At 49.4% G+C, this 21,684-nt stretch overlaps 1 protein-coding gene across 1 annotated transcript in view; it reads left to right on the plus strand.

Annotated features, from left to right (window-relative positions):
• VWA5B1 (von Willebrand factor A domain containing 5B1) overlaps positions 1–21,269 on the plus strand; it is a 39,892-nt gene extending 18,623 nt beyond the window's left edge. The window contains exons 9-21 of the mRNA XM_060080417.1: positions 162–364; positions 831–945; positions 2,413–2,598; positions 4,486–4,669; positions 5,534–5,712; positions 9,305–9,506; positions 9,932–10,246; positions 11,797–11,934; positions 15,551–15,664; positions 17,835–17,909; positions 18,541–18,610; positions 19,131–19,248; positions 20,775–21,269. Of these exons, the coding sequence (XP_059936400.1) occupies positions 162–364; positions 831–945; positions 2,413–2,598; positions 4,486–4,669; positions 5,534–5,712; positions 9,305–9,506; positions 9,932–10,246; positions 11,797–11,934; positions 15,551–15,664; positions 17,835–17,909; positions 18,541–18,610; positions 19,131–19,248; positions 20,775–21,269 (2,394 nt within the window). The remainder of the gene's footprint in view (positions 1–161; positions 365–830; positions 946–2,412; positions 2,599–4,485; positions 4,670–5,533; positions 5,713–9,304; positions 9,507–9,931; positions 10,247–11,796; positions 11,935–15,550; positions 15,665–17,834; positions 17,910–18,540; positions 18,611–19,130; positions 19,249–20,774) is intronic.
• The last annotated feature ends 415 nt before the right edge of the window (positions 21,270–21,684 follow it).

A 21,684-nucleotide genomic window follows, 5' to 3' on the forward strand; every position in this document is an offset into this window, starting at 1 on the left:
CTGGGCGTGGGGCAGAGATGAAACTGGGAACATGAGTCCGCTCCAGTGAGGCTGAACTAAGATCCAGGGAAACAAAGGATTCATCCTCCAAGGGGCTTAGAGTCTCCACACCATATAATGACCCTGGGGACTATCTCCCCGCCCATGACCCTTCTCTGCAGGAGAGTTTGGCCAAAGCCTGTGACAACATCCAGAGAATGCAAGCTGACATGGGTGGCACCAATATTCTCTCCCCGCTCAAGTGGATCATCCGGCAGCCAGTGCTCCGAGGCCACCCGAGGCTCCTCTTCCTCATCACAGATGGTGCCGTCAACAATACCGGGAAGGTGCTGGAGTTGGTGCGAAATCATGCCTTCTCCACCAGGTGGGCACAGGCTGAAGGTTTAGGGCTCGGTTATTCTGGGCTGCCCTGGGCTAGGGACGTCAGAACTGGGGCAACGTGGAAAATGCCAGGAGGAGAAGAGGGGACCCACAATACCTACAGAGCTTTGCTTCCAGGACGGTGTGGCCAACTTCAAGTTTGCCTTTTCCCCACAGTGGTTCAGGAGGGATAAGATGTCCACAACTGTGCATCCAGGTCTCAGAGAGCAGTCTAGGCAGAGGAAGTCCTACCTGCTTCGACTCTGTGCTGGGGTGGGAGGTGACGGGCTGTCCATGTGTGAATGTGAGTGCCCACTGATGACCCTCTTTCTTCTCCCTCACCCTCTACCTGAAGCTGGGGCCAGCTCTGAGATAGCTCTGCTGGATCATGATCCACCCCTTTCCCCATCAGGGGACAAAAATGGCAGAGAGGATGGGAAGTAGCAGCCTCTCTTGTCCCCCTCTTCCAGGTGCTATAGCTTTGGAATTGGACCCAACGTCTGCCACAGACTGGTGAAAGGGTTGGCAACTGTGTCCAAGGGCAGTGCTGAGTTCCTGGTGGAGGGGGAGCGGCTGCAACCCAAGGTAGGCAGAAGGGCCTCCATCTCTTCTGGTGCTGGGACCTCAGAGGCCCACACTGGTCACACAGAAACTCAGTGGTGGAGCTGGGATTTCACCCCAAGCCTGAGCACTCCACTAGGCTACACTGCACCCCAGTGAAAATCAGAGTTGGAGGCCACAGAGTGGACATTTCCTGGAGCTAGTACAGGACACTAGATGCCCTGGTCTCCAGCCACTGGCTCATATGCTCCATCCCCTGGCTGGGCAGGATTGGGGTTCCCAAAGGAGTCACTGCCTCTACGGATAGAAGTTGCGCTTGGGGTCATTTCTGGCCATGTTCCTGATGATGACAAATAATGGCTGAGAAGAATCTAAAGGACCCAGAAATCAAGGCAATTATAGTCTTCTCTCCATGTCCTGCATAATTGGCACAAATAATCCAACACTTAGAAAATCCCTGTGTCAGTCCAGATTTTTCAGGAACAAGAAACAGAGCGGAAGTTAAGAGTGCAAAGGTTTCTTGAGGGATAAAATCTGTAGAAGGGAAAAGAGGAGGAAACAGGAGGGAAAAATTTTTAGTCCACGTGCAGATGCAACACTTGTGAAAGGGAAGGAGGGAAGCAGGATTGGTCAGGGAGAGCCTCAGACTGCAGTGCAGGTCTGACAGGGTCTCAACCAACCCACCAGGGATCTCTGGAGCAAGAAATGCCCATTAGGTTGTCTCTGTTGGGTGGAAAGACCAGGCACGGATATCCCTGCCATGCTCATTTGTTGCCTGGGGGCTTCCAGGGAGAGGTGTGAACTTGGTTTGAAAGCTGAGGCACTGCACATGGAGACTGTCATCTAACTGCATTCCTTGCAGCAAAAGAACACAGTCTTTCTCGAAGGGAAATTTGAGAGTGCACCTCTATGGTTGCCACAATCCTCAAATCATTTTTCTCCAGCTTTGCAGTACATTTGAGGAAATCATCCTAGGGGATGTTAAACCACTGTCTAAGTGCTAAACCAGCCGTCATTTATTGAATGCCTATCATGTGGCAGATACTTCCAATGCAGTATCTTCCCAACTACAGTTAATCTTCCCAACTATACTGAAAGTTGAGAATTACTAACTCCCTTTAACAGAAGGGGACACGGTGGCCCAGGAAGGTAAATTGACTTGCTCAAGATCACTATTCAGTCCATGTTTTGAGACAAACTTTCTGTGTGCCCCAGGCTCATCACAGCCCTACTCTGAGTCTTGGGTTTTTCTCATTTATAAAATGCTAAGCTTAGAGAAGGTGAAAGCAAAGATCTGCTCCAACTCTGATGTTCTAGGAGTCTAAGAAACTCAGAGGCATGTTTGCTGCTGAGCAAGCCGCCCAAAGTCTACTGTCACGTCTTCCCTGATACCTCTTCTCATGCTCACACCCACATAGTCTTCCTGCTCCTCATCTGTGCATATCCCCATTCACACATCCCCCCAACCTGTGCTCTGACCCTGTCCAACAGATGGTCAAATCCCTGAAGAAGGCCATGGCCCCAGTCCTGAGTGATGTGACTGTGGAGTGGGTCTTCCCTGAGACTACCGAGGTCCTGATCTCACCTGTCAGCACCAGCTCCCTCTTCCCTGGAGAACGGCTGGTGGGGTATGGCATTGTATGTGATGCCTCCTTATTCATCTCCAGTCCCAGAACAGTAAGTACTTTAGAAATTCCAGGGGTCAGTGGGGGTCCAGAACCCTTCCCACAAAGCCATCCTTGGCTGGAAAGACAATTTATCTGTGGCGGCTAGGAGCCAATTGGATCTGGGTTTACTCTTGTGGGGTATAGTTGTCAGGCCATGGGCATTCAGTCATGGTGACACTGCTTGGGTAAATGCTACCATCTCAATATGTGGTGCTCAAGATGCCCTGCAAGAGGAGAACTTGGGGAACATGTTTAAAATGCAGAGCCCTAGCTCCAACCCAGGTCCCCTGAATAAAAATCTCTGAAGATAAGGCCCAGGAACCTGCATTTTGCATAATCTACTCCAAGTGATTTTGGTGAATAGTTCAATTCAGAACAATGGCACTCAGATTTCTTTCCCTGAACACACTAGAGAGATCATATCTCCTTAGATGAATTTGTGTTTTATTTATTTACGTGGATAATTCCCTTGTATGTGGTGGCAGAAGTGGAATAAAAGCGAGGAACTTCTCAAAGGGAGGTGGAATCCATGCTAAAATGTAGAAGATTGCCTGAGATGCTATTTCCTCATCTAGATTCCCTCGTTAGTAAGTCTCTCCACTCCCCTTTAAAGGATTTGTCATCTTGTTTTGTTTTTAAGCAGGAGTCACAAACTCAATGCCTAGAGGGATTGGGCAGGTATAAAATGAATGAAATGGGCTTGTTGTAAAAATTAAAGGGACAAATGTCATGAGAGATAGCAGATATTCCCCCATATAGAGGAAATAAGGGGTGGTGAGGAATACAGCAAACTGGAGAGCACACACTCTGTCTAAATGCTCAGCCCCTACTCGGCCCTAACAAACAATTATCATGCAAGATTGTGGACCCTATGTTAAATGAGTTTCCAATCTTTCAAGAGAAGTTAGAATTTTATTTGAAATTTCCAGATTTTAAAATGTTATGGAATCTCTTAAGGACCATGGTCAGTAATGGTAAGAGTGTTTTGGAGAGTAGAGTGTTCAACTGCAGGGAGAACATGCTAAACAAAATGCTGGTCAAGACTTTGCTCAGTCTAGGCCTTTCTTGGGGGCCTGAGAGGTAGCAGATCATCCACAGACCTTACTCCTAGCAGGGACTGTCAAATCTATTCTCCTTTCCTTACCCATGAGACTGGCAATGCTTTCTCCTACTACTAGAAGAGTTGTTGGGTAAGGGTATAATCGTGACTTACCCTCCCGGAAGGTGATCTAGAAATAACAAATAAAATTAGAAATATATACCTTCTCAACCCAGAAAAACCTCCTAAGAATCAAACACATAGAAATAAAAGTGATGTAATAGATTCATGGTCAAGGATTTATTGTAGCATTTTTTACGGTGGCAAAAAACAAATGGGCACAAAGCGAATGCTTAAGAAAAAGGGGTGGTAGAATATCGTACAGCCAAATGTTTAAAAGAATAGTTGATGTGAAAGATTTCCAAAATGTTGTAAGTGCAAAGTTCAAGCTGCTGATAAATGTAAGTAATACGGGCCAGCTTTTGTAACACCAGATGACCCCAAAAAGCCCTTATATTTTTATATATGTTTATATCATGGAGAATGAAACGAAAGGAACAGATGGTTCATGCTGTTATTTTTGGTTATCTATTTGGAGACAGCAGTAGCATTTAGAATTACACTTTTTTAACATTTAATAAAGAATATAATTAAAAATATAAACAACATAAATGATATGAAAAACCACCTCCATTCACCATCTCTTAAATTTAGGCAGAAGTCAAAAAATTGTCTTATTATTTTGGTTCTTCAAAGGTAGAACCTCCACCATCTCCTCTCACACCCCTTGCTGCCCTTTGGATGTCCCTCCTGACATCCAGCCTCACTCTAAGCCCTCTTTTCTCTCCTTCCCTCCAGGACAAGAGAAGACGATACAGCATGCTACACTCTCAGGAGTCCGGCAGCTCTGTCTTCTACCACTCACAGGATGAGGGGCCTAGCCCAGACAGTGGAGACTCTGCCAAGAGCTTGGGGACACCCTTCAACCTGAGGCAGGCCAAAGATGCCCAGCCATCCAGTGGAGACTCCGCCACCAGTCCTGGTCAGTCAGTTGCTCTTTGTGCTTCACTCCCTTCTCCAGGGAGGCCATGATTGCTACATTTTTACTGAACACTTATTATGTGTCAAGCACTTTTTACAATCTCATTGAACGGTTAGCAGCTGTGGAGGTGGGTACTATAATACCAACTTTACAGATGAGGAAACTGAAACTTGGAGAATTTTAGCAACGTGACTAAGCTCATGGAACGTGAAAGAGGTAGAGTACAGATAAAGCGTTTGGACCTGTCTTCCTCCAAAACCTCTTTATGGTTTTAGTTTCCATTCAGAGAGTAATTACTGATGACCTACTAAGGCTAGGTACTGAGCACAGTGTGGGAAGCAAAGATGACTCAAACATGACACTTGTCCCTCAGAAGTTCTCCATCTAGTGAGAGAGATACAACTGGCCTTAACTCTCTTAGAAAGCAGAATGACATGGACCACAAGAAAGTTTAACAAACTGTAAGGATCCCAGGGAAAGGAACATCTGGTAGAGGATATTAACAAAGACATAATGAGGGCACTGATTCTTAGAAGTGGGAAGGGAGAGGAGATGCCGGGCAGCAGAAACTGCCTGAGCAACGATGTGGAGGTGTCATACCTAGAAAACGCATACACAGCTGGTATATTTGGAGCACATTATACCTTGAAAAATGAGCAGAAAGGAGAGTAGCTGGATGGATAAATTAGAGCCAGGTTAGGCAAGGCTTTGAATGCCAGGTGAGATGAGGCATCTGCACATATTTCAGTAGCTACGCAGTGGAAAACTCAAGAAGTTTCCAAGCAAGAAAGGGGTATGCAAGCCCCTCTCTCTTTCCCCACTGTCCTCCACCCTGATGGCTTCCCTGTCACCACTCTTGCCCAGGTCTAGACTTCTCCCAGCGACGGCGGGCATACAGCACCAACCACAAGCGCTCTCCAAGGGCCCTCACGGCCAGCGACCCCACAACAGCTGCCAGGAGATACCCACTGAGGAAAACCAAGCTGCAGGACCTCACCAAGCAGACCAGCCTGGATGCTCTGCGGTGGCAGATTGATTTGCAGGTACCCAAGTAGGGCATATTGGAGTTGGGGGTGGCTGTAGATGGGGAAGAGCTCCGTCTCCTGCTTCAGCCATAAGGATGGAGCTTGACCACAATTTACAGTGAAGTGAGTCACTTCTTCCTTTTTCTGGACCTTCACTTGCCTGACCTCCAATGACAACTTCCTAATAATGATACCCATTGGTCAATGACATCACCCATTCTCTGCTCATAGAACTTCCCAGTTGGCAAGGAGCACCCCCATCTACACTCTCATTTGATTTTACAGCACCCCTTGGAAAGGAGGGAATATGGGGGCCGGCCACCCCCACTCTGTACAGATGTGGAAATTGAGGGTCAGAGAGGTAAAGTGACTTACCCAGGGTCACACAGCCAGTCAGGGGATCGCAGCGAAGGATCTTCTTCCTGAAAAGCCCTTCCTTTCCCCTCTCTGTCGCCTTCTGCACCTTCTGAAAATCCCAAGGCTGTACATTCACCCAGGGCAGAGATCATCTCAGAGTTAGAAGCACAGCAGGACCAGTCATCCAGTGTCCGGCCAGACCAGGGTTTCTCAGCTCCCACACTATCGACACGGGAATTCTTTGCTGTGGAGGCTGTCTTGTGCACTGTGGAATGTTGGGCAGCCTCCCTGGCCTCTATCCACTGGATTCCAGGAACAATACCATCCCCAGTCAGGACAGCCAAAAATGTCTGCAGACACTGCCAAATATCCCCAGGAGAGGGGGACAAAAGAGAATCACTGTCCTAAACCAAATTGGTATTTGCTATTATCTGTATGCCTTATCCCATTTTCTTAAGAATGGGCTTTATGTAGCTTTGTCATTGTGAGTCTGTGGTTCCATAAAAGTAGCCCTTCGCTCTCCCATTCCCACCTATAATCCCCATCCCTCCCCACCTCCAAATACACATAAGCCCCTTATGCTCCCCAACGGCAGGGACACTGCCACCTTGCCCCTGAAGGCTCTCCTCTGTGCTTAGCCAGGAGCCACCCGATGGAGTTGGAAGATACTGACCTTGGAGTCAGGCAGACTCTGCTCCTCAAGCATGTTGCTTAGCCTCTCTGAGTCCCCAATTTCTTCATCTACGACATGACGAGAATAGCTTGTCAGATGATTGAGCTAACAGTCATCAACAGGTGTTTACTGGAAGCCAACTGTAGGTGGAGGGCTCTTGCGGCATTGGCTGATAAAAGATGAAGTGCCTGGTGCAGCACCTGGCACATGGTAGGTGTCCTTTAAATGCAACTCTACTTGGTGAGAGCTCTGGGCAGCTTGGCAGCTCTCCTCCTCACTCCTGGCCCATCTTTGTTCATCTCTCCCCATTCCCTGCTTGGCTTCTTCCATAATCTATCTCCAATACACTTGTGTGAATGTATATGCATACACACACACACACACACACACATACACTCCCTGCAGCCTATGGCTGGGTGAAGGGGGCTGAATCTTAGATTAACTTGTTGCTATGGAAACTGTAGCAGCTTCTCCTTCTCAGTGTGCTGGTGATGGTGGGGCAGGGGTAGGAGGAATCCCAGTCTCTGTCGTGGTAAAGAGGTTAGGGATGCCCTGGGACCCAGCAGCCTTGGCTGGGTACCAGTTCCCACTGAGGCCGTCCTAAGAGGGAGCAGTCCCTTTCATCTCCCACACCCTTGTACCATCCCCAGGACCTCAGGTCCAGAGGAAACAGGAAGGATGAATCTAGCCCCTGCCCCAAGGAGACTCCATCTAATGGGGAGGCACAGTCCTCTTTCCAGTAAATATTTGATAGAGATGAAAAAGACCCCATGGTTAACTGTTAGCCTAAAAACTAAGAGGCACTTTTCCTCTCTGTTACACCTAATAAGTGCCTTTGTCCCCCCATCCCCTCCTCCTTCCAGGCAGATGTATGTGTTCCCAGAGGCGCAAAATTTATTTTTAACTAATTTAACATTCTTTAATTACAAAAGTAATACGTATTCAGAGTTTTCAATAAAAAAACTCTCGAACAATTCAGTTGAATATAAAGTAAAAATAAAAGTCCCCCTCCCCTGTGCCCTGACCCACTTGGTTTTGGGTGTTTCCTTCCAGAAATACTACACACATTAAAAAACACACATATGTGACACACATATATGTTTTGAACAATCACATATACAAACTGCTCTCCAATTTACTTTTTAAATGTCTTTTTAATTCACTTTTTATATGCAGTAACATTATTCTTTTCAGTGAACAGCTCTGTTTTGACAAATGCATGTAGTCAGGTAACTCGCTCCACAATCAAAATATAGAACAGTTGCAATTCACTTTTTTGAAATAAACTCTATCTTGGACATCTTCCCATATTGGTTTGGAAAAAATCTGCCTCTTTCATTTCACTGTTGTATGGTGTTCCATTGTATGGATGTACCATAACATATTTACCAACCCCTAGCGATGGACATTTAGACAGTTTCCAGATTTTCACTTTTACAAACAGTACCGTAATAAATATACAATATGGGCACATGGATATTTGCATCCTTGTGTATTATCACAGAATTAAATTCCTAAAAGTGGAATCGCTGGGTCAAAGGAGATTGTGCATCTTGTTGAGAGATAGCACACGGCTAAATCATTCTTGTACAAGTGTGCTTCAGTGCACAGTCCCACCAACAGTCCATGAGAAACTGTCTTCTTGTTGACAACTATGGTTGTCATCAAACATTTAAATATTTTCTAATCCAGAAGATTAAAAAAATCATAACATTTCAATTTAGAGCAATGCTCACGAGACTGAGCATTTTTTCATGGGCTTATAGAATCCTCTCCCTATGAACTGCCTGCAGATGCCCTTAACCCATTGTTCTATTGAATTTATCTCCCTTCTCCTCCACCCCAGTGATTTATAAGAGCATTTTCTTGAAAATGATCTTTGTCATGCATGTTGCAAATATATTTCCCAGTTTATTCCTTGCCTTTTGAAGTGTTTTGTACTTGCACTAAACAGATTAAATCCACAAAACAGAACAGAAAGTCCAGAAATAAAACCAAATATACATGACAGCTTTGTCAGGATAGAGGTAGAGAACTGATAAGCCGTAGGGACTCAATGAATGAACTGTATTCAGTAAATGGTGATGACGTTTGTACTCTTCATTAAATCAAAGAAAAGGCTGTTTTCTATTTCCTTACATCAAAACAAATTTTTTTGTGAATCAAAGATTTAAACAAACAAAAATAGAATCACAAAAATTCTAGAATTTTTTTTAGTAGGAAAGACTTTTTAAGCATGACAAATGAGAAGACATAAGGGAAAAGGCTGATAATTATAACCACAAACACACACAGAGTTTTAAACTTTATGGCCAAAAACAAAAAAGGTGGGTTTAGAATATTATCCATGGTATGTGATTTTCCACGGTTTTCCTGGTTTGGACTTTATCTATGGTTTGGGATTACTTGTGTTGATGTTTCTCATGGGTAATGGGGAGCAGGTCATGTGTCCTTGGGTACTACAGGGGCAGTCCCCCGGGAAGAGCTGGGGTGGCCAGGGGAAGAGTTGTGGCTGGGAGTGGAGGGAAGAGGGCCAGCCACCAGGAGCTCAGCCTCCTCCTCTTCCTCTTGCATCCTTAGCCCTTGCTGAACAGTGGCCCGGACCTGAGCCAGGGCCCCAGACTCCAGGGTCCAGGGGCCCGCAGGCCCCCTCTGCTGCCCCAAGGCTGCCAGCCCTTCCTGCCCTCCGGCCAGGAGACCCAGGCTTGGAGCCCCATGAAAGAGCTGGATCTTGGGTCTGTCCTGAAGCCTGCCTCAGACAGCTGCAGCCCTGGGGACCTGGGTAAGTGCCCACAGGGTCCAAGACCTGACTGGGGACAGGGAGGAATCCTAGGCTGTAGCCCAGCCTGGGAGGGGGCATCTGCTGTGGCCCATCCCTCCCAGAGGACCTCACCAATCCCTCTCTCCCAATCAACCTGGCCCTTGGGCTGCCTGTGAGGCTCCCAGGTGTCCTACCTGTGGAGTGACCCGCCACCCTATCTGGCCCCCTCAGGTACTGGCTTCCTGAGAGGTGGCTCTGCCCTACTCTTGGGGACAAGCCAGTGCCACCCCTGCTCTCCTAAGGAAAGAGTTGTGTGTTCCCTGGGGGTGGGAGGGGGACTGTCCTTGCTTAGGGGTGTCTGCATCCTGGGGAGGGATGATGTCGCCTGGGAATGGACCCCCTGTCCTGCAGCTCAGATCACAGCCCGCTTGTCCCTCCGCCCCCAGAGCTGTCCCATCACCCCTCCGCCTTCAAGACTGAGACGTCCTCGGACTGGGAGCCCCTAGCCGAGTCCGAGGAGCAGGCCAGTCCCCACAGGCCCGTCAGCCCAGGACCCATGCTGGGCAAGGCCGTGGTCAAGGGCCTGCGCGACAGCCAGCCTTTGCAGTGGGAGGTGAGCTTTGAGCTGGGGCCTCCCGGCCCCAAGAGGGGCAGCGCGTGCGAGCCCGACCTGTGGAGCGAGACCTTCCACCACCTGGCGGCCCGCGCCATCATCCGCGACTTCGAGCAGCTGGCGGAGCGCGAGGGAGAGATCGAGCAAGGTGAGGGCCTAGGGCCCGCCCCCTCCTAGAAGCCCCGCCCCATGCCCCTCCCCTGCCTCTCCCCCAGGGACTGCCCTCCTCCCCTGGCTCCACCCCCTTCCTTCCCCCCACTGCCCTGCCACCGCCCAATGCTCCGCCTCCCCTCCCCATCGCTGCCCCCAGGTGCCTCCCTTGACCCCCACAGTCCCCTCCACACACACACACACACACACACACACACACACACACACACACAGCGGCTCAGGGCTCCACCCCCTGCTTGATCTGCCTCCTCCCAGCCCCACGCTCCTCCACACCTCCCACACCCACCCGGTGACCAGTCCTCTCCTCCCTCCTTTTCCTCTGCTACACGTCCCTCACCCCTCCTCACTTCCCAGGGCATCTCCCTGCAGCGCCCCTGTAGGGCTCCAGAGACAGAACCGTGGGGATCGCCCTATTCCACCTGCCTTGCTCCTCTGGGACCACACCTATCTTTCCACAGAACCCCTAGATCTAATCGGTCCACCCAGTAACCAATCAAGGTCATTTATTGAGTACGGATCAGCTGGGGGCGAGGCTCAGGGCTGAGCAGTGCAGTGACCACCACCATCCCTGTCCTTACTTATGAGTGCTTGACACAGATTAGCAGGGAAGCCAGCCAACATTAATCAAATACACACAATTAATTGAGTGCATTTGTCCTAATGCTATTAAGAAGAAACACAGGGATCCAAGAAATTGTATAACAGGGATGGCGCGGAGGCTAATTTAGTTCAGGAATTGGGGCAAACTTTCAAGACAGTGATTCCTGGGATCTTGATGGAACACACCTGGAGAACAGATAAATAGAGATATAAATAGAGAATATTTCCATTATTTGTTATAGTTTATGCTTTATTTATATAACAATGCTACATGGTTTATATTTTATATTATTTGTATTTTTGTAAATGTTGTTTTTTTTTTCTTCCCATGAGCACTTTACCTTACAGTTTACAGGACATTTGTCCATCCTTCACGCCAAGGAGACTGCTCACCTGCTCAGTAGGAAGAGCCTGGGCTTTGGGGACCATCCTGAGTCCTGATCTCAGGTCCATTCCTAACTTGCTGTGTGACCCTATGCTCACCACTCTCCCTCTCTGGTTTGTCTCTGCAAGGTTGTCCCAATGGGCCAGACCAATGGTCCCCACACAGCCAGGGGACCTGTGAAATCCTGCAGCAAGATTCTCATCACAGAGCTGCAAAATGAAAATAGAAGATACTGACAACACAGAGATTTGGGTTTTTTTTTTTAATAACACTATATTTAAGGAACACAACTGTCATTTTTTATTAGATGTCTTACCTCTTTTACATTAAAATATCCTTATTTTATGAAGTGATGGTGGAGGTTTTAATAATCTTGAGGGTTTCTTTTAAAGGACCTTAATGGCAAGTTGGTAGCTCCTTAATTTTAAGGGCTTATTTAATTCCGGCACCATGGATCTAGCCCTCCTTTTAGCTTCCAGAGCTTCCATGTCAGGGAGGACTTTCCCACTCTACACAGTGACCCCCCCCTTCTCCCTCTGCAGGGTCCAGCCGCCGCTACCAAGTGAACGCCGTGCACACCAGCAAGGCCTGCAACGTCATCAGCAAGTACACAGCCTTCGTGCCTGTGGACAGAAGCGAGAGCCGTTACCTGCCCACTGTCGTGGGATACCCCAACTCTGGTAAGGCAGGTGCACGGCCAGGGCTCTTCTGAGGACCAAGCAACTCCCAAGTGGGCCAGAGGAAGGGGACTGGGATACAAAGCAGCCTAGACCGGTGGGGAGGGGTTCAGGGAAGGGCCTTGAAGCTAAAAGGCTCCCCAGCAGATGGTTTGGCCGCCAGCGGGTAGGGGGCACATGAACCCCCATCCCACTGCTCTGCAGAGGGCTCTGAAACCATCCCACTCCCCTTTTCCCACTGAATGAATATGACTTGATTGTATTTTTCCAATTGGTATGTGCTCACTGTAGAAAAGTCTAAAATATAGAAAGATGTGGATGGATCTCGAGATTATCATATGAAGTGAAATAAGCCAGAGAAAGACAAATATCATAGGACATCACTTATATGTAGAATCTAAAAAAAAAAAAAGATACAAATGAACTTATTTACAAAACAGAAATAGACCCACAGACATAGAAAACAAACTTATGGTTACCAAAGTGGAAAGGGGGAGAGAGATAAACTAGGAGTTTGGGATCAACATATACACACATATATAAAACAGGTAACCAAGAAGGACCTACTGTATAGCACAGGGAACTCTACTCAACATCTTGTAATAACCTATAAGGGAAAAGAATCTGAAAAAGAATATATCCGTGGGTGTGTGTATATACATATACATATATATATATATATATATATATATATACAAATCTGAATCACTTTGCTGTATACCTGAAACTAACACACTATTGTAACTCAACTATACTTCAATAAAAAAATAAATAAAATTAAAAATTAAAAATTAAATATAGAAAGACATAAAATAAACAAAAGTGACTGGGACTGACAGCCATCCAGAAATGAGTCCTAATTAATCCCTTGGTGTGACCATCCTGCCAGACTTCTTTCTACAGGTGTCTACATGTAGAGAAATCAAAAGACAGATCATTTTGCATAAATTGGATCATACCAATATGTGCTCTATCTTACAAACTCTGGGTGTGGGAAATATCTTTCCGTCTTTTCATTTTAATAGCAGCAGGTACCCCACTGCAGGGAGTGATCATCATCATAACAGCCAATTAGACAGTGTTCCAAAGCCCTTTATATACATTAAATCATTTAATCCTCAAAACAGCTCTGCAAAGAAGATACTGTTTCCCCCATTTTACAGGTGGGGAAGCAGAGGCAGAGGGGGAAGTAAGGGGGTAAGTAACTTGCCCACGGTCACACAGCCATGAAGGGTAGAGTCAGGCTTTGACTCCCAGTAGCCTGGTGTCAGAGTCTGTGCTCCCTCCTACTCCTCTCCACTGCCTCTTGTTTTTTTAATGTTTTATTTATTTATTTATTATTTTTGGCTGCATCAGGTCTTAGTTGCAGCACACGGGCTCTTTGTTGTGGCGTGCAGGCTTCTCTCTAGTTGTGGTGTGCAGGCTCCAGAGCGTGTGGGCGCTGTAGTTTGCGGCAGGCAGGCTCTCTAGCCGAGGCGCGTGGGCTCAGTAGTTGTGACCCGTGGCATGTGGGATCTTAGTTCCCCAACCAGGGATCGAACCCACATCCCCTGCATTGGAAGGAAGATTCTTTACCACTGGACCACCAGGGAAGTCCCTCCACTGCCTCTTAAGGTTTATCAGAATGTAGCCCCCTATTATTAGACCTTCTGTTTATTCCCTTTTATTTTTTTTTTTGGCGGTACGCGGGCCTCTCACTGTTGTGACCTCTCCCGTTGCGGAGCACAGGCTCCGGATGCGCAGGCTCAGCGACCATGGCTCACGGGCCCAGCCGCTCCGTGGCATGTGGGATCTTCCCGGACCAGGGCACGAACCCGTGTCCCCTGCATCGACAGGTGGACTCTCAACCACTGCACCACCAGGGAAGTCCTGTTTATTCCCCTTTTGATTATTGTAAATTGTGCTGCAAAGAACATCTCTGTGCACCTGTCTGGTAATCTCCTCAGGGCTGACATTCAGAACTAAGATTGTGTATCAAAGAGTTGGCTCATTTTAAATTATTGTGATGTATGTTATCAAACTGACCCTGCCCCCAAAGAAAACCTCATGAAGGAGGTTTTCTACCCTCACCACCACTGAAAATTGTTTATCTTTCTAAACCTACTAAACTGAGAGGGGAGAAAAGTATCTTCGGGGAATTTCTTTAGCTTCTTTGTTGAAAACTTTTCTATGTTTATGGACTATATGTACTTTTTCTTTCCTGAATTATCGATACATTTTCTGTTCTTTGCAGCAGCTTTTTCTTTTTTCTCTTTAAAGCAGACCGCCTGAAAGAATTGTGTTTGGAAACAAAATATGCCTTTTCTGATTCCTCTGCCCTCCCCCCACCCTGCTTTTTAAAAATCTGGTACCAAAATATTCAACAACCCACTCCCTCCCTCCCTCTCTGCCTCAGTTCCTCTGATTTCAGGTTCTGGCCAGCATCCCAGGCTGTCACTCCACTGGGTCTTCTCACCCACTGGGCACTGTCACCCTGAATGATGTCACCCCCTCCCACTCATCTCTGACCATTTTTTTTAGCTTCTGTAGCCACAGTCTGGGAGTTTTAAGGACCAGGCACATACCTTTTTTTTTTTTTTTTTGCGGTACGCGGGCCTCTCACTGTCGTGGCCTCTCCCGTTGCGGAGCACAGGCTCCGGACGCGCAGGCTCAGCAGCCGTGGCTCACAGGCCTAGCCACTCCGCGGCATGTGGGATCTTCCCGGACCGGGGCACGAACCCGTGTCCCCTGCATCAGCAGGCGGACTCTCGACCACTTCGCCACCAGGGAAGCCCCTCAGGCACATATCTTAACCCAAGTCCCACAGCCCCCTAAGATCTGGATCAGCACTTCCCAAAATGTGTTCCACTTCCCAAACTAGAACCCTGGTTCCGTGTCTTGTTAATGGCCATTCAGCACAAAAATAGGAAATACCAGACTAGGAAAAAACATTTCTGAATGGCTGGATTAAATAAAACTTAAAAGCTTTCTTTACTGCAGGACTTCTCAGAGCCTTTAGGGTGTTAGTATACATCAAGAGGCTCAGAGAATGGACTACAGTATGAAGCTTCTTCAAGACTTATTTTCCAATGGAGCTCTTCATTTTTTAAGGAACAACTTCCAAACTAGCGTTCTCCGAGAAAAGAGTTTCCCAAAACACACTGTTGGGTGCTGTAGCTTCAGCTTCATACCCTGATGGTGATGCTCTGGGACTCAGGGCCCTGCCCTGTGGGAGGGGAAACTGGGACCTCAGTTTCTGAGACAGCAAACTGAGAGAGAAGGGAAATGGGGTGTTTCTGAGAAAACCAGCCTTTTAACTACCTAGAAAACATTGGTGCTTTCTGAACATTATCTCAGCAATAGAATTTACCTGGCAAGGTAAGCATTATTCTCCCCATTTTCCAGGTAAAGAAACTGAGGCTCAGAGTGGTCAGTACCCCATCCAGCTAGTCAGAGGTGGGGCTGGGGTTCAAACCCAGGTCATTCTGGCTCAGAGCTCATGGTCTTACCTTCTGCAGTGCCTCCCTGCCTTTAGATAATTGACAGAGTGAAGCCAGAATCATTCCTGCCAGCCTTGGGGAAGAGGCAAAAGACTGGCACAGTTGTACCCATCTGACCCCTTCTCCTTGTCCTCATGAAGGTGCTGTGTTGCAGATGGTCAGCTCTCGGGTGCTGACCCGACAGTCGAGGGGCACTTCTGCTGGTTTCAGGCGGTCCCAGACGATGCCTGGGGAAGACTTGGCTGCAGGAGATGGCAAATTTCAGAACCTAAGTAAGAGCCGCCTCCGGTGTACTCTGAAGCCTGGGCCCCTAGCCACTGCACCCTCATGTCCGAGGCCCTGAAGGACTCCCTCTGAGTCTTCACTCTAGGTCTTATGGGGCGAGAGCAAGGCCAGGTTTCCTGGATTCTCTGAGGCCTGAGATGGGCAGCGGGGCTCAGCATGGCCCAGGCATGCATCATTTACACAGCTTTGCTGAGAGAGCCACCAGGCGCCAGAGAGCAGCCTGGCCTCCCTGCCCACGTGCCCACACCATCCCCCACCTCTCTCTTTTCAAGGTCCACCAACCCCAGTGTCTGTTTCCCGCCTCCAACCTCTGAGTCCTCCCAGGCACTGAATGCCAGGAAACCTAATAAAGGGAAAAGCAGAGAGGTGGTTCCATCCCACCTTCTGCTTCTTCCAGGATTCCCAAAAGCATCCTTTCCACCTTCACCTGATTTCATTGTGCCTGCAACTTGGGTCCTTGAAGATCCATGACTTGACCATTTGGTGACCTTGCACCAATTCACAGGATGGCCTTCATCCTCTGTGTCTTGGATGTCTGTGTGTCTTTTTGTCCTACTAAAGACAGCCTAACTGCTGCACTAGTCCTAACCCCTTCCTACGTGCCCTCACGTGTACAATGAGCATCTCCTGCCTTCTTCTGTGCATGGGAAGGACATCAGAGGTCCCACCGGGCCACTAGCCCCGACCCCCAGATCATAACAATGTTTTACCTGAGGGATTAGAAAGTGCTCAAAGACTTTGATGGGTTAAAAAAAGGAACAGTTTGTAAGGAGGTGAAAATCCCGAGGAGGATCTCTTCAGAATTAAGGAGTTCTGCCAGCTCCTTGGTCCCTCAGAGCCTCCGAAACCAAGGGGAACCTGCTCTACCCCTGAGCCAAGCTGGCTTACCAGTCTAGAGGAAACTTCTGGTCTACCCTTTCCTTTCTCTGTAGCTCAGCTACTGGTGGCCCATGGCTTCCATCAAAGTCACAAATCCCTTCTTTTGAGTTGTCCTCTGGTTCACACACAGTGTGTAGGACGTCTAAACTCTTAGTCTATCCCAAGCCCTTTCTCTCCCCAAGGATGACAATGGCTAACACTCACTGAGGGTTTTCTATGTGCTGGGCACTGCTTTAATTATCCATGACTCCTCACACCCATCTGAGAGTGTTTCTTTTGTTTTCCACATTAAGAGATGAGGAAACCTAGGCTCAGAGAGATTAATTGACTTACACAAGGTCACACCGCAGATGCACGAGAGAACGGAGGTTTGAACAAGCCGTGTCTGGCTCCAGAGTCCATGAGGTTAACTAACCACCATGCTCTCTGCCTGCTGGTTGCCTCATTCATTCAGTCACTGGTTCACTCTTGTGCTGCCCCCCCGAGCACCCAGTGATAGTCAGAGCTTCTTGCCCTCACAAAGCTACTAACGGTCTCATAAGAGAGACAGAGGCTTTGCAGAACAAATCTGTGCATGAAGCTTTTTCCATAATTTGGATCATTCCTATATAGTATATATGCCCATCACTCTCCAGCCATTGAAATATTATAATAGTCATAAGAATAATCATCCTGATTATATATTATGAACAAACGATGTGCACGTATTATCCCCATCTTACAGATGGGGAAACTGAGGCTCAGAGCCCTCTGACATGTCAATGCCATGTTCTGATGCCTCCTGGAGAGCTGGCATGAACCCACCTTTCCGCCCACCTCCAAGCACCATGCTCAGGCCTCTGACCTGCTCCTGCTTCCCTGCTGGGTCTGTAGCTCTCGGCTTTATTGAGCAGTTATCATGGACCAGGCACTAAGCACTATCTGTGTATTATCTCATTTAATCTTTACAACAACACAGATCAATACTATTATCCCCGATTTGCAATTGAAACTTATAAAGTAAGTAACCTTCCCTGGGGTCACACAGCTAATCATTGGGGGAGGTGGGATTTGAACCCAGGCATGTCCGACCCTTACAGTGGAGCACAGGTGGTATCTTTGGGAGATGAAGGCCCATCCAGGCAGGGATGGGAACCCTGACCTTTCTCTCCCAGCCCATCCCCAGGTGCTGTGAATTCAGACCAGCACTCTCCTTGGGAGGATGGGAGGTAAGGAGGAGGGCTGGGGAAGCTCAGGCCTCACTGGCTTCCTCTATTGTAGATGTGGAGGAAAGCCCCGCTGCGCCAGTCAGTGAGAACACATCCCTGGGCCGCGGGAAGTACGCTAGTCCTGAAGGTGAGTGGGCAGTCCGCCTGCTCTCCCTTTAATTAAAATAGTGATAGATCTTTGGGCCAAGAGAGTGTCTTAACGCAGCAAAGTCCTTGTTGGTTCTTTTATTCCTCAAAACAGTTCCATGTACGATAAATAGGAGTATCCACACTTTAAAGGAAGAAAACTGAGGCCCAGAGAGGTGAAGTGACTTGCCCAAGGTCACACAGCACGTTGGTGACAGAGCTAGGCCAGGAGTCAGGCATCCCAATTCCCAGCTGAGGGACCATTCTACCACCTCCCTCTGCCAAGAATCTTCAAGCAATGTGCCCATTGAGGAAACTCAATGTCCCTACTCGGGGCTGAAGGGGGTTGATGTGAAGTTGTCACTGTCCTCACAGGTAACCTTCCAGAAGATGCCAGGGGCCACCAGCCAAGGGAACTTGGAGGCCTGCTTCTTTACACACGGACCCACGTATTTCTCCCCTCCCCATATCAACTGGATTGGAAACAGCCCTGCAGCCCAATCATTAGCTCATATCCCTAGGGGTGTAGGCAAGCCCCTGGCCCTCTCTGGGCCTCTGTTTCCCCATCTGGGTAGTGAAGAGCTGGACAGGGTCATCTGTCAAGCCCTAACTGTCATTCTCTGGCTCTCCAGGTCCCCTGCGCAGTCTGGCCACCAACACCCTTTCTTCCTCGAAGGCCTCAGAGACTCTCTTTGGATCCAGGTACATGGGATTTCCACTGGGGGTTCACTCTACCGCCACATGTTTTCCCAGGACTGTCCCTAGCTTGGAAGGCCAAAGGCAGGCCCAGGCTGACATTTACACAAAAATGAACAATCTGAAGGATGCCAAGAAGGACCCCTGCCCAGAGATAGCACTGTCTTCAGGTATCACCCTGCTGAAACCACCTCCACCCCAAGTTCACTTCCCACGGGTTCACGGTGTCTTTGCAAATGCAAGTCCCCCTGAGAGGGCTAGCATGAGACTCTCTGACCACTGGGCTGAACAAGCACATGCTATCAAAAGAGGGTCCTAAAAAGAACACTACCTCGCCCCTCGCTCGGGGAAGCTGCTAACTGACTGAGTGCCTCTGGGGAAATGCACTGTCACATGAGGAGTTCTCTGTCAGATCCCTTTCCAGCCCTGGCTTTCAGAAGCTGTTGAGTGGGCTCTCCAGGGGTGGGATGACCAGGGACACCACGGGCACAGCGGTGGTCACTCTTCCCCGGCTCCACCCACACAGGCTGAATCTCAACAAATCCAGGCTGCTGACGCGAGCGACCAAGGGCTTCCTGGGCAAGCCACTGACCAAGGCTCCAGAGTCAGCCCCAGGGAGCCAGAGCTTAGACTACGTCCCGCTGGTGAGTGCCCCAGGCCCCAGACCTCAGGCCCACACTCAGCAGAGGGGCTGCCCCCTGCTCCCCCTTCACCAAGGGAAGAAGACCTAGACCTTCCCGCCCACGTAGCAGCCGGGCAGAGGGAGTTTGCCTGAGCCCTCCATCTGGGGTTTAGGAGTGTTGCTAAAAGCCAGCACCAGCACCGTGAACGTTCTTTGCAATCTGCCACCTTCGCTTTAAAAATTCACGGGAATCTTGCACTGTACTCCACCACCTCTGTGTGTCTGTTTTTCAATACATAAAAATAAGCCTTGAAATGACTCACAGGCAAGTAAAATGAACACCCCAGGGACATGCAACGTGTTTAGCAAGTGGCTCTGCAGATGCCCCAGCATGCGGGGCAGGGATAGAAACCCAGGTCGGGAGTGGGTGTCTCTGAATCAAGGAGAAAGGCAGCCTGGTCCTGCCACATCGGGGGCTCAGCAAGGTTGGGGAGCAAGAGGTGCTGAAAGGAGGGACAGGGTTTGAGCTTCACTGCCCCGCTGCAGCCCCTGCACACCCAAGTGCTTAGTGTCACTTGGAGTTTCCAAATGTCTCGGGCAATAGAGCAGGAGGCATGTATTCACTCAGCAAGGATTTGTTGAGTCAGGCACAGCGCTAGCCCCTGGGAGACAACCTTGAACTAGGTGAACATGGTCCCTGCGCTCACGGCACTGCCAAGGAAGCCGGGCAATTCTGATCGTTAGGTGCTGTGATGGGAGCAGTTGGGTTTGGTGGGGGAGATGGGGAGGGAGGGAGAAACCTACTCCAGGCTTGAGGTCAGGGAGGAATGATGCATGACTTCTGGAAGAATGTAATGGTTAAGCCCATTGTTTACATGCTGAAGTTACATGGTTAAGCCGACAGTTTACACATGAGAGAGCGAGCTTGGGGGCTGGAGAATGGGTGGAGGGGAAAGAGTCAAGGACGAACCAGCGCTTTGGAAATCATAGCTTGGATTTATCCTAGGAGAAAATTGAAACTACTGAGCTGGTGGCCTCCAAAAAGTGACAAGGCCTCTGCCTTACAAAGACCCCTCAGGATGCAAGAAAGATGGAGTGAAGGTGGGGGGACAGGGGAGGGAAGCAGAGACAGGGACAACATAAAGTGGCAGATGGTGGGCTGCAGAGCTGTTCAGAAAGTGGGACCCGTTGGGACTTGGTAACCAATTGACATGGAGGGAGGGAGAGGGTGGTTAGCTGCCCAGAGTCGGTTGGATGACAGTGGATGGTCCCAGTGGCCGAGCTGGGCCCACCTGCCCAGGACAAGACGCAGGTCTGGAGTGAGGATGTTGAGCTGGGCTTGGAAAGTCATCAGCTTGAAGTACCAGTGGGATAAAGCATGGCGGTGCTCGGCTGGGCTGGGTATCCCGCAAATCTCCCGGGGAAGGTGGGGCGAGCTGGCTGGGGGAGGTGTGAACCAGCGGGCTGTGTGCACCCAGACTTGGGCATGGCCTGGGGCTCCATGGGCTAAAAAGTCTGAGGCCCACTGAGGGGCTACCCCACACACAGGTGTCTCTGCAGCTGGCCTCCGGAGCCTTCCTGCTCAACCAAGCCTTCTGCGAGGCCATCCACATCCCCAAGGAGAAGCTCAAGTGGACCTCACCCTTCACCTGCCACCACGTGTCCCTCACTGCCCGCCAGCCCCCAAGTCCCCAGACGTGCACCAGCCCCTCACCTCGGCAACCCTCCTGTGACAGCTTCTCCCCGGAGCCTCTGGCCGAGGGCAAGCCGGGCTGGGAGCCCAGGGCTGCGGTAGAGCGCACAGGGCAGCTGTGGGCCACAGTGGTGGCGCTGGCGTGGCTGGAGCACAGCTCCGCCTCCTACTTCATTGAGTGGGAGCTGGTGGCCGCCAAGGCCAACTCGTGGCTGGAGCAACAGGAGGTGCCCGAGGGCCGCACGCGGGGCGCGCTCAAGGCTGCCGCCCGCCAGCTGTTCGTGCTCCTGCGACACTGGGACGAGAGCCTGGAGTTCAATATGCTCTGCTATAACCCAGCTTATGTGTAGCGGGGGAGAGGGGGCTGGGGGAGGGGACCACATGGGCCGGTAGGGGGACTCTTGAAACTGTAGCCAATATACTGGTTGCTAGAAAGAGCCCTGGATTGGCAATCAGGAGGCCTGAGTTCAATGCCAACTTTGCTACCACCTAACTGTGCAACTTTAGGCCAGCCCCTCCCTCCCTCCCTTCTGGGCCTCAGTTTCGCCACCTGTAAAATAAGTGGGTGAGGTGAGGGAGTTGGACTAGAACCCCAGAATGTTCCAAGGTTCCCTTCCGGAGAGCCGTGGAATTTACTGCCACTGGGGGGTGGGGAGAGAGAGCATACAGTTTAAGCCTGAGTTCTCTCTGGAGGAGGATCACATGGGCAATGCCCCCCTCAAATAAAGGGTGGACGAGCGGCCCCAAAGCCTGAAAGTAACCAGA

Source organism: Mesoplodon densirostris, chromosome 2 (assembly GCF_025265405.1).
Source record: "Mesoplodon densirostris isolate mMesDen1 chromosome 2, mMesDen1 primary haplotype, whole genome shotgun sequence".
Lineage (NCBI taxonomy): Eukaryota > Metazoa > Chordata > Mammalia > Artiodactyla > Ziphiidae > Mesoplodon > Mesoplodon densirostris.